The 13,705-nt window shown below is 34.3% G+C and overlaps 1 protein-coding gene across 1 annotated transcript in view; it reads left to right on the forward strand.

Moving 5' to 3' along the window:
- GLRA3 (glycine receptor alpha 3) overlaps positions 1-13,705 on the forward strand; it is a 157,226-nt gene that overhangs the window by 72,189 nt on the left and 71,332 nt on the right. The window contains exon 4 of the mRNA XM_019636133.1: positions 2,633-2,856. Within this exon, the coding sequence (XP_019491678.1) occupies positions 2,633-2,856 (224 nt within the window). The remainder of the gene's footprint in view (positions 1-2,632; positions 2,857-13,705) is intronic.

Consider the following 13,705-nt stretch of genomic DNA (forward strand, 5'->3'; position numbering starts at 1 on the left):
ATTCCCCAGCACTGTTCCCATCCCCCCAATTCTCCAATAAAAAAATCTTTAAAAAAAACACCCGAATCATAGCCCAAGTGAACAGGGAAAATTCTATTAATAAAACAATTTTTGTTTTATGTATAGCCTAGGAGTGATTAACTTTTTAACTGGTTTTAATAAGTCCATTTAAAACATTTTGGCATATGTTGCATACAAATCCATTAGTCTCTGTTTTGCAAAGCTGTTTTCTTCTTTAGTCCATAGCATTCTATATGCACAAGTTATTTCAAATCGTGGTACAAGGACTTCTGTTAGGTTAGTATTATTTGACTATGTTATTTTATTTACTTACCCTTTCCTTTGCACATTTTCACAAATGATCAGAATTCAAAAATAATTAATATAATTGGTTGCTGGGTATAATGGGATACATTGGCATTGAGGAATCAGCCTTAAAAAGCTATTTTTTAAATGCTGAATTTGGTTTTGTAATAGGGAAGCTTCTCAGCACAATGTTGATTTGCAAAGCAGGTCAAAACCCAAACTGTGAGGACTGTCAAAACTTAAGTTTCTATGTTTTCAGGAGATGGTCATTTTTGAGTTTTGCTTTGGACCCTCAACCTAAACCAAATACTTAAATGTGTTAGGAAAGAAAAATATTTCTCGTTATTGAGAGAAAGAGCATAATGAATATAGGATAACTTTTGGCCTTGGTGATAGGTGACAGTTGATTTTTTCCTTGTGTGATTGAGAAACAGAAATTGAAGGATATTTGATATCTGTTTTTAGCTCACTCTTATAGCAAAAAGGGTTCCTGGATCAGAGGATCTGAGATGGTGTTTAAAGTTTATCACTAAATCAATAACATAAAGATGAAGAGATTCAACCAAATTTTATTCCATATACTGCAGCTTAAAAGAACTTTTATTTTAGCCTCACAATAGGAAACTGCTGCAGAGTGTTCTCAATCAAAAATTAGTTATAGCATAAAAATACTTCAACTTAAAAAAAATATATTTTAAGAGTCAGTCCAAAAAGAAATTCTTTACTTGGTCAGTTTTTTCACCCCCGGCAGGTATCATCATAACTCGTCTTTCTTTAGCCTTCTCCTGTATGTAAGGCAGAGAGAAACTGACGTTGGTCCAATCACCTGTTCCTTTACTGGTAGTTAGGGCTGAGGCACAGACAGCAGAACAGTGAGGGACACAAGAACTGGCCACCAACCATGGAGGTGTGCTTCATGGTGCTCTGAGCTCTAGGCTAGGGGAGGATGAGCTGTCCTTGGCTGGTAGAAGCTTGTTCATACATCCCCATTTGCAGGTTCTACTGATCCATAAGGCTGGTAAGATTTCCATATTATCATGAATATATCATATATCAATTTGTGATAAAAGAAAGCTGAACAGGGGCAACTACCAAGCAGAAAATATATTATCTGGTGTATAACCTCAACTACAGTTAGAAGATAGGTGCCTCAGTGCACACACACACACACACACACACACACACACACACACACATACACACAAATGATCAAGGGAACATATAGATTTGTAAAATTTACTAAAAACTCTGAATTTGACCTACAAGATAAGCCATCTATCAGGTCTGGTATTATGGAAGGAATCTTTGTGATTATTTGGTTACTATGTTCTGAAGACTGATAATTTGGTATTAAAGGAATAAAAAAATAGATGAAAACTGATGTTTAGTTTCTCTGAATACCTCCAGCCTTGGCTATTTTCTATGCAAATGAAATTTTCTTAAAATGTTCACTTTACTCATTCATGCTTATAATGAAATCTATATGTTTAATTTACTTGCTCATTTCAAAAAAAATCTAAGGGGAAAATTGTATTTATTATAAAGTCATAAGTAGTGCTTATATTTATACATTGTGTACAAATACCACACATACACCTGGCTATCAATCTTTGTCATTTTATATATTAGTTCAGAAATTGTGAATAAGAATTTGGCTGAAATCATTGACTCTTCCCTTTTTACCTTACCTATGAAAGGTCTAATTTGGAAATCCCATTAGCTAAATCTTCTTAAAGAATTACTAGCAATAATGTTTCTTTATTATTCTTTTATTATTCTAAAATCACCTGTTATTTTTCCCAAGTCACCTATTTTATAGAATTTACATACTATATTGAACATGAGAATATGTATCTTCATTATAAAGAAGTATATATGGTCATTTTTATGAAATAGGCCACTTTCAACAAAATTTCATTCAATACATTTCAGATGCTATTAGATAGCTATTAAAAGAAATGGTTCTAAAAAATAAACACAAAGCTGAAAATATTTTACAAAGTGTCTAATAATGATCTGGTATTTTATTCTGACAAACCAGGAGAGTAAAATTCGAATGGAACAGCAAAATATAAGCTTGATAACATTGTGCTCGTCTGTGGCCTTTTCCTTGGAGGCATATAAATCACTAAAAATATGGGCAAGGCATCAGAACTAAAATGACGTTTATTAATAGTAACGGGTGAGGATTGTAGGGAATGGAAAGCTCACAAGGGTGTCAGTGGCTTTTGTTATAATTCAGAGAAGCCCAAAGAACAGCACATAAAATTCTAAACTTTTTAAGGCAGTTTTTTGTGTTTTCCCCCCTTTCTTTCTTTTATCATAGGATTACAGAGTGAACATCTTTCTTCGTCAGAAGTGGAACGATCCTCGTCTTGCCTACAGTGAATATCCTGATGACTCTTTAGACCTAGACCCTTCCATGTTGGACTCCATTTGGAAACCTGATTTGTTCTTTGCCAATGAAAAGGGTGCCAACTTTCATGAAGTTACTACAGACAACAAATTGTTAAGAATTTTCAAGAATGGAAATGTTCTTTACTCAATAAGGTGAGTCAGAGATTCCCGATTTTAATGAAAAAGTGGTTTTCTGTTTGTTTTTAGTGAGTGTTTAGAAATTTTTTGAGTGTTTTCATTGTTCCGCTTGAGTTCCTTCAATATACCATTTCCCAAACATGTCTAAGCAACAATATCTGACGCAAGTTCCAGATCCAGGCATTATGTGAGTAATTCTTGGAAATCCACTTTTTTAACAAGTGGCCCAGGTTGTTAACAGCAAAGTTGGTGGGTGGTTTAAAGACAAATTGAATGGTAGCTGAATCATACATTGTGATTATATTTTTATGTATGACTATCCCTTTAAATATTTATAGGTGAAGAAATACTTAGATTTGGTTGTCTGGGATCCATTTTCCATAAATTATTCATCAGGTATGCATATTTTTTTAGATCTCTTTGGGCTTCTCCAGTCATCCATCAGAAAAGGTCTTATTTACATCTTAGTTATTTATTAAACATTTCTCAGAAGACTATGTAACTTTTTAAAGCTAATACTAAAACACAACAATAATGAATATCAAAATATAAACACCAATAATAAAATTTCTTGACTGTTGAACTTTAGAACTCATTCAATTTTGGCTGTTCATTAAATATTAAACAGGTATAAATTCAGTAAATTACTTGAGGATTTGTGTCACACCTGAAAAATATTCTAAATTAAAATGATTATCTTAAATCTTGTATAGTTATTTTCTTCATTTAATTAAATTAAAAAAACAAGAAGTCAGGACCAAAATTCATGTTATTTTTATAAGAGATAGAGAATATGCTCAATTTATAGCAATACTCAACTGTTTCAAAAATATTTGTGATACCAGTAACATGTTTTAAGAGATATCAAGGTAAAAATATTGATGCTTCAGGCTGAATATTAACTTCTTATATTTTATCTCTATGTTTTCCTTTTGTTAACATTTTTTTTTACATTAAGAAAGGGATATTTGATTTTGAGTTCATCTGCCCAATATCAGGGATAAATACTATTTTTATCAGGTAATAGTATAATGTAGAAATAACAAAAATGATAATTCAAACTTAGTAGCTTAGTGATTTAAAAAAACTTTTTTCTACAAAATGGTTTTATAAATAATGTTAATCTCTTCATCCCAATATATTATATCTGTTTTTCATATTTTCCTATTTCATGTGCACAAATTTTCCTTTTAATATATTTATTATTTCTGAAAGTGTCAAGGTGACATCACTCTACTGTGAAGAGACACTTTAATCAGATTTCTGAAAAATAGTATGTATTAATACAATCCTGAATGATTAATTACTACATAAGACATAAAGGAAGATTTCTGGTCTCATCACTAATTAACCAATGTGATTCCATAGGAATGAATAACTTAATGGTAAATCCCAGGTCTAAGCAAGAGAATCTTGAACCTTTTTGAAAAACTACTAAAAAGCGTTTAAGTATCAAAATATAGCAGGAAGATGGAACAGACATACTTTTCCTTATTCCTTTTGCTAAGTACAATAAAAAACCATAGACACTATCTTAAGGAGACTCTCAGTGGTAGATATAAGAAGACTAAGGATCTTGGATCTTGAGAAACAACCTGGAGGTAAATTCATGAAATTTTTTTTTTTTTACTTCATATATCCAAGACTTGAGGATGAAGAAGCCAACTACCTGGACCCATCAACAGGTGCAGACAAAAAGTCCCAACAGAGCCTAATTTCTCCAGCTAATATAACATTCTGTAGGTGTTAAGAAAGGGACAGCCTAGCAAGACAGAAAACCTTTAGACAATTGCTCTACTCCAGTCAAACACCACAGAAAAAGACATGCCCCCCACAAGCCAGCAAAGCCCAAGTGGGAAGCCCAGACTTCCAGTCTTGCTAGCTGGTAATGAGTCACCCAGTACCCAAGGTGGTGCCTGGAAAAGCTAAATAGTGACCTGGACTTTCATCTCCCTCCAATCTGTAGCGGGTTTCCCACTTTACAGTGTGAATGGGAACTAGATGGATAGCCAGGAATTCCACCCTTACCAAGCAGTAACAAGATACTCTTCTCTCTTCCTGCTGGAATAATATCAGAGGAGAGTCAAGACTTTCAAAATCACCCACCAGTAATTTTCAACAAAGGAGCCAAAAACATATAGTGGAGAAAAGCAAGCCTCTTAAATAAATGGTGCTGGGAAAGTTGGAAAGCCTTGTGCAAAAGAACGAAACTAGACTGTTATCTGCCACCGTACACCAAAATTAACTCAAAATGGATCAAAGACCTAAATATAAGACCTGAAACAATAAATTGCATAGAAGGAAACATAGGTACTAAACTTATTGACCTTGAGTGCAGTGAGGATTTTATGAATTTGACTTCAAAGCAAGGGAAATGAAAGCAAAACTAAATGAATGGGTCTATGTCAAACTAAAAAGCTTCTGCACAGCAAAAGAAATCATCAACAAAACAAAGTATCAACCAACCAGATGGGAGAAGATATTTGCAAACAACACTTCCAATAAGGGGCTAATATCCAAAATATATAAAGAACTCATACAACTCAATAACAAGAAAATAAACAATCTAATTAAAGAATGGGCAGAGGACGTGAACAGATACTTCTCCCAAGAAGACATACAAACATCCAACAGGTACATGAAAAAATGCTGAACTTCTCTAGCTATTAGGGAAATACAAATCAAAACCACAATGAGATACCACCTCACACCTGTTAGAATGACTGTTATCAACAAGACAAGTAATAACAAGTGTTAGAGAGATGGTGGAGAAAAGGAACCCTCATACACTGTTGGTGGGAATGTAAATTAATACAGCCACTATGAAGGACAGTCTGGAGGTTCCTCAACAAATTAAGAATAGAATTACCATACAACCCAACAATCCCTCTTATGGGTATATACAAAAAAAATCTGAAAACATTTATCCGTAAAGATACATGTACCCCTATGTTCCCTGCAGCATTATTCATGGTGGCCAAGACATGGAAGCAACCAAAGTGTCCTTCGATAGATGATTGGATAAAGAAGATGTGGTACATATGAGTATATATACAATGGCATATTACTTAGCCACACACACAAAGATGAAATACTGCCATTTGCAACAACATAGATGCGTCTTGAGATTATCGTGCTAAGTGAAACAAGTCAGACAGAAGAAGTTGAGAACTATATGATTTCACTCAGATGTGGGCTATAAAACTGAAAGTAACAAATGAACAAGACAGACAAACAAAGAAACAAAAGCTCATAGACAACAGTTTAGTGGTTACCAAAGGTTAATGAGGGAGGAGACGTGGTAAAAGAGGGGAAAGGGGGTCAAATATATGGTGATAGAAGGAGAATTGACTTTGGGTAGTGAACACACAATGCAATATATAGGTGATGTATTATAGAATTTTACACTTGAAATCCATATAATTTTATTTCCCAATGTCACACCAATAAATTTAATTTAAAAAACAAAAACCCACCTAAGCTTAAAAAAAAAAATCACCCAGTCATAATGAGATCATTCCGACCATGATGTCAGTGGAAACCATGTGGGGAGCTGGAACATTTGGCAGTAACAAGGAACTTCTCTCTTTATATGTCAGTGGAGGCTAACTGGGGAACCTGAACTTCTGCCTCTACCTGGAAGCCACAGGGAAGCACTCCCACCACACCTTGCCCTGACACAGCAGTGTCAGAGAAGGCTAGTGCAAACAAAATTTGAACAAGATCAGAGTCTCATAAAATAATTCAAAAATGTCTAGGCTTCAATAGAAAACAATTCATATACAAAGAACCCAAACGTTCTCAAACTGAATGAAAGAGACGATGCCAACATCAAGATGACAAGGATGTTAGAATTATCTGACAAAGACTTTAAAGTGGCCATGATAAAAGTGCTTGTTAGTAATGACAGACATGCTTGAAATAAATGAAAAAATAGAAAGCCTCAGAAAAGAAATAGAAGATAAAGTGGAAACAAGTGAAAATTTAGAACTGAAAAATACAATAACCAAAATAAAAACCTGGTAGATGGGCTCAATATAAAAATGGAGAGGACAGAAGAAAGCATCAGTAAACTGTAGGATAGAATATTAAAAATTACTAACCCTCTGAACAATAGAGAAACAATAAGATTGGGGGTGGAGGGAGGACAGGGCCCCAGGGACCTGTGGTAGTATAACAAAAGATTTAACATTCATGTTATCAGAGTCTCAGATGGAGAGAGAGAAGAGGGTATAGAGCTAAAATAATATTAGAGGTATGAAATATTTGTAAATTCTGCGAAAGGTATAAATCTATAAATTTAAGAAATTAAGTGAACACCAAAGAAATTTATTCCAAATCACATCATACACAAACTTCTGAAAACTAAAATAAAAATTTTGAAAGCATCCAGAGAATAAGAGCATCTTACCTATAGGGGAAAAACAGAATGATAGCTGATTTCTTAGCAGAAATCATGGAGGCCAGAAAGACACACTTTTTCTTTTAAGTACTGAAAGAAAGGAACTGTTATCCTAGAATTTCATATTGAGTGAAAATATTTTTCAGAAATAAAAAGAAAATAGAAACATTCTTGGATAAAGGAAAACTAAGATAATTTGTCACAAGTAGACCTATCCTGAAAGTTTATTTAAAGAAGTTTTCTAAACAGAAAGGAAACAATTAAAGAAGGAACACTGGAACATCAAGAAGGTAGAAAGGAAACAGTAAGCGAAAATGTGAGTAAATACAATAATGAACTTTACTTTTCATTTTGAGCTTTCTAAATTATATTTGACAGTTGAAGCAAAAATTATAACATTGATGGGGGATGAAAAGTAACAAATAAGGAAACATTTTAAAATAAATTCATTCTCAGAAATTAATAAGACTGGTAACATTTAGTATTGTCTAATACCCATTTTGTGGGCACATGACAATATTAACACTTTGTACAGATGATTTGTTAGGATATATAAAAATATAAAATTCATTTGCCCTTCAATGCAGCAATTCTACTTTTAGAAATTTACATTACTGATGTGGTCATGTGTATGTAAGATACATTTACAAAGATGCCCACTGCACCACTGAAATAGCAACAACAAAAAAGGCCCTATATATTCCAAGAACAAGGCAGAACACACTGATAGTCCCATAGCATGAAATATTCTGCATGAAATAGACCTAAATGTATTCATATGGAAAAGCTTCCAAATATATTTAAATTTAAGGGAAATGTTTTATGTTTATTTTTACTTAAAACACTCTTTAAGCATAACTGTATGTAAAAATTCATACAAGAATCCATAAAAGAAAAATTCATACAAGAAGTTCAGAAGGATGCCCAATACTTGGTAGAGAATAACCACCTATTGAAATGAGCAATTGATATAAGTGAATATATATATATATATATATATATATATATATATATATACATATAGTCATGGGACATGGAGTATAGTGTGGGAGAGGAGTCAAGGGAATTGTAATAGATATGTATGATATTGGGGGGAAGTGGGGTGGCGGATTGGGGGAGGGGGTTGTCACTTCGAGGGGTAAAAAGTATAACTATTGCACTGTGTTGTACAGCTGAAACTAATTCTAAAAAATGTGTATTTCATAATAAAAAAAGAAAAAAAAGAAATGAGCAGTTGAATTTGGGAAGGCGTAAAGGTGAACTATAGATTTTACTATATGTGAGTTTATATTGTGTGAACTTTTCTGAAAGGCTTATGTATTACTTATAAATTGAATCATATATTTTGTGATGGAAACTCTTAACCTGAGTTCATGATCCTTGACTCCTGTTTGTTGTGGATCCATGGCAGGGTACAAATAAAGCAAGTTCGACTTCTTTCCCACTAATTGAAAATTAACTTTGTGAAAGGTATGATTTATTTTAATTATGAGGCACTGTTTCATTTCAGATAGATTTTTGGTAGCATAGGTTGCAAGAGTATATCACCAGGTAGCATGGGATAATCATTTTGCAGTTATAATGTTGAGAATATTTCCATTGTAGAATTAAAATGCAATATGTATGTGCAAGTTCTATAGGATTATGGATATTTAGGTGTTTATATCAAGTCTTATTGGAATTGAAAAATGGTGCCATCCATTATGAATTGCTCGAATTTCTTCTAATATTTTGAGGAAAGTTATGGAATAATTCAGAATTGCATTTTTGTCTTTTGGTATGAATTCAGATGAAGCAGATGATGTCTCTCGGCTCCTAGTTTTTGTTTGCTATATCCTGGCTCACACGATCAAAGACTAAATTTGTTTTTTGTGAGTTGTTTTTGGAAATCTCACCGGACTTTGAAATCTTCAACTGGCAAACAGTTTCTTTGTTAACAAAACTTGTGCTAGGAAAAAAATCTCGTTCACTTTACAAACGGAGCATCAGTGATGTTTCATGAGAGGTCTGGCTTTCTTTCTTGTTTAAAGAAAGAAGCAGAATTTCCTGGCAAACCTGACCTGTTTAAGGTATCCATTTATCTATACTTTCTCCTTAAACCCACTAAAACAAAGACATAAACTTAATAAGGAATAAAATGATATTAACACACAGTAATGGGAAAGAAGATAGCGACAAATGAATGACGAAAACATATTTTAGAAAGCTTGAAAATGAATGCAAATGTGAAAACTGACTTAACAGGCAGAGATAGCTGAAACCTAAGCCAAAGTGGGAGAACCCAAAAGGAAGAAAATAATAATATCCTCAAAGTTTTAGATTTGAGGCAGCTAGGACTTCAGAAAGTGGGGGCTAGAAAAGAGATCAAAGAAAAAGGATTAATTTAAACTTTGTAGGATCAACAGTGAACCTTCTATTGGGTTGTCGGAAAAGTCATGATGCATTTTTGCAACTAAAAAACACGTCATGACTTTCTCGACAACCCAATATTTCCTGATTTTCTCACCCATGTCCTTTAGACAAGGGGCTACCTTTTGGCCTTCTGAACGGGACAGGAAGCAGGAGGGCAGAAAACTTCATAAAGGCTGTGCCAAGAGCTTCCAGAGTAGGAACTCCAGGTGCAGCTGGCATTTGTCATGAGGCATCACACTAAGAAAATGAGGATCATATGAGGTCGCACACTGAATGACGATACCTTTGTTCTCCCTAAAATGCTGAGAGCAAGACCTAAACTTCTAGTACTGAGCAGTAGTCAGAAGACTATACCTCTGGAGACACTAACTTGCCCAACAGAAAAAAAATCTATAGATATTGCCTTTGGAGGAACCACCAGTGAAACATCTGGGCAGCCATGTTATCGTCCTACACTTAAGGCCATTAGCGCTTCTTTCTTATATGTAAAAAGGCATTTGAGGACATCCTATAATATTAACAATAATCAAAAAGAAGCAGAGTCCAGGAGAAACATGCAGAGAAAATAAAGAAAAGAGAAGAAAATGAAAGGAACAAAAAGAAAAGAATGACTCAAGAGAAAATTCAGGGAACGGAAAAGGCCATAAAAAAAAAAAATCTCTGGACAAATGAGACAACTGCATGCATGAAATAAAATACTTCCAGAGAAGGAAAAATGGAGTCATTCAGAGCTTATATGATATGAGCAAATAGTAAACCAAAGTGGGAAAAAAATAATAGAATAGTTGGAAGATAGTTTGAAGAAGTCTCCCAAGAAGTAGAGTCAAGATACAAAGAAGTAGAACATAGGAGAGAAATGATATGAAAATCAGAACATCAGTACAGGTCCAATATCTGTCCAGAAAGGAAAAAAGGAAAAAAGAAAGAGAGAGAGAGAGAGAGAGAGATTTCTATGTAAAACAATAAATTGATAGATTACCTGCCATGTTTAACTATTGAGAGGAACTTTGTAGCTCTGATAGGGAGTTTGTAGAATTTGAAATAATAATAGGGAATAGAAACTGAAGTGATTGTTAAAATGAGACAATTATTGACACTAAGAAAAACAAAATGTTATATAAAAGCTGTGATTATAGCAAGCTACTAAGCTTAACCATGACTAATAATCACATATTCATAACGTGTAAACACCAAATATTAATTTAGCTATAAATGTGTATATAACTATATTTTAAGTATAGCTGGAGAGCTCAGTGTACCTGGAATGTGGTATAAAGAGAAATAAATTCCAATCTTCCCTTGTAGAAAATTAATAGACAATTTCACAAATTTAAAAATCAGGCATAATATTATGGCACTTTAGATATAGGAATGCAAATCTTAGATACATATCTGCTAAAAGGCTGCCTCTGAGGAGCTAGACATGGAAATGGGGATGGACAGGCCAAAGGCACAACTGTTTTTTATATGCTTTATATAACTGTTTGAACCTTTAAAGGATATACATGAATTATATTGATAATTTTTAAATGAAGTACTTTTGAAGTGAGGGTTTTGGAGCCAGGCACATGGCTGCAGAGTTTCAAGTTTGGTATTGATTTTACTCTACTTATAAAGTTAGCCTATTACTTATTTCATGGGGACATTAAATAATGTCTCCCGGGCCAGAGACAGAGGAATTTATTACTTACCACAAGCAAGCAGCACAAGCATCAGCATATTTGCCTTACTTACCCCACCCTCCCTTATCCTCAAGTCTCATTGGAACAATGCAACAGGCCCAGATGCATATAACACACACCATGTGTCTGTGTCACAGCTGTGGAACCCTGAGTTGGGGGAATCCACTGCTTTTATAGCAAGATATAAGCAAGCCTTCTCTATGTCCAGGGGAACAATGTTATTTCATCTCTCAGAATTAGCAGCTGCATAAACAACCCTGAGAAATGGCAAAGGGGAAAGAATAGCCGAGGCCTTGTGGTCTTGGTCCACCCAGCAAGAGGTAAACTAAGGCACACACGCGACCAGGGAGGATTGTCCCCCAATCGAGATCCAAGCTCTACAATTTGCCAGCTGAGATTTGTGGCAAGTTTCTTTACTTGTGAAAGGCTCATTTTTCTTATATGCGTGATAGTGAAAATATTAATTCTCTTGAGCTTGAAATAATGTATGTAAAGCACCCAGCATAGTGCCAGGCACATAATAGGCACTAAAGTTGTTAATTTTATTTTTCTAACAAGAAAGCAAAACAAAGCAAAACAAAACAAAACACCCCAAATCAAACAAAACACTAAAACACAAAACCAAAGGAATAGCTTAAATTCTGGTATTTTCCAGGATCCACAAATTAGCCCTGCAAAGACTCTTGCAAGTTGCTAATCTAGCTAAGCCTCAGTTTTATCACTTGGGGATAGTAATATCCTCATCACAAGGAAACAGAAACACATCATAGACAGTTAAATCTTATCTACTGCTTACTTTACTAATATGAGTAATACATACTACTACCATCAATTTTTCTACTTATATTACAGAAGTATTATATTAAAAATCAAATAACAAGAAAAAAGTTTATGTCAAAAAATGCTATCTGTACACAGTGACTTTTCTAAGATCATAATGCAATTTTAGCTTTTATTGAAGCTAAATATAATCACTCTGAAATTCAGTTGTGACAAGAATTAGGGCGGACCAGGTGGCTCAGTTGGTTAGAGCATGAGCTCTGAGCAACAGGGTCTCCGGTTCAATTCCCACATGGGCCAGTGAGGTGTGCCCGAGCTGAGCTGCCGCTGAGCTGCCAAGAGGCAGCCGGATGGCTAGTTGGTGAGAGTGAGTGCTGTTAACAACAAGGTTGCCGGTTCAACTCCCGCATGGGATGCCCCCCGCCCCCCCCCCAACTAGATTGAAAGTGGCAACTGGACTTGGAGCCGAGCTGCACCCTCCACAACTAGAATGAAGTACAATGACTTGAGTTGGAGCTGATGGGTCCTGGAAAGACACAATGTTCCCCTTCTCCAATTCCCAAATCAAATCTTAAAAAAAAAAAAGAATTAAAGTTTACTTGTACAATAATTTATAAATTTTTTGAACACTGATAGGCATTAATTTCTAAATAGAAAAAGCAAACTTATTTTAAAAGATGCTTTTAAAGATGCTGTTTATTCAAAGGAAATCAATTTGTAATGCCAGAAAATCTGTGTGCGATTTTGTATATTTTCCTGAAGAGGCTATAGTTTATATCAGCTTCCTAAAGGGAGCACCAACCAAGCTGAGGTTGCATTGGTGATGGGTTGATACGCTTTATGATGTCTCTACAATCAGATGACAAAGCTTCAAATTAGAACACTTCTAATCTCTCTTCTTGTGTTTCCACGATCTATCTCTCTTGAGGTGTATTTACTCCTTGTAGAATCCTTCATAATAAAATACCAGATAACTCAGGTAAATATATTTAAAAAATGGGGAAATTCCCTGTATTTTCTAAAGTTTAATTACTTTCTCTTATTTCTTTTGGGAGAATTATTTGTGTATATTTTACTTTAATAACAGTGGATGAAATGTTCTAATAGTAGATGAAATGTTCATTTATTGTGTTATAAAAACAGAAAATATTTACAGAACCCATTTTCACGAAAAATGTCCCACTGCCTTTGAAAGCAATATACTTAAAAATTAAGAGCATATAATCCAGAGCTAGACCCCCAGGGTTCAGCTCTACCAATTTCTGCTTTGTAATGTAAGGTGAGTTAACCTCTCAATTTCCTAATCGCTAAAATGGGGATAATATAGTTTACCTGTCTTATAAATTTGTAGTAAGATATATATCCAAAAAAATGTATACACATTTTAAGAGGAAAAGGCTGTATTAATCGTAATACTCAATATATACTGATAACAAAAGATGATTACAAGTTATGTTTGACTTCTGCAGAGGTGCTCAAAGTGGTTACCATAAGCATCCAGACACTTCTCATATGGTGAACTACTGCTTGAGCATAGATAACATCTCTTAAAATGAGCATATGTTTATTTGGTACCCCTGGTGTGTGT

Source organism: Hipposideros armiger, unplaced genomic scaffold (assembly GCF_001890085.2).
Source record: "Hipposideros armiger isolate ML-2016 unplaced genomic scaffold, ASM189008v1 scaffold_27, whole genome shotgun sequence".
NCBI lineage: Eukaryota > Metazoa > Chordata > Mammalia > Chiroptera > Hipposideridae > Hipposideros > Hipposideros armiger.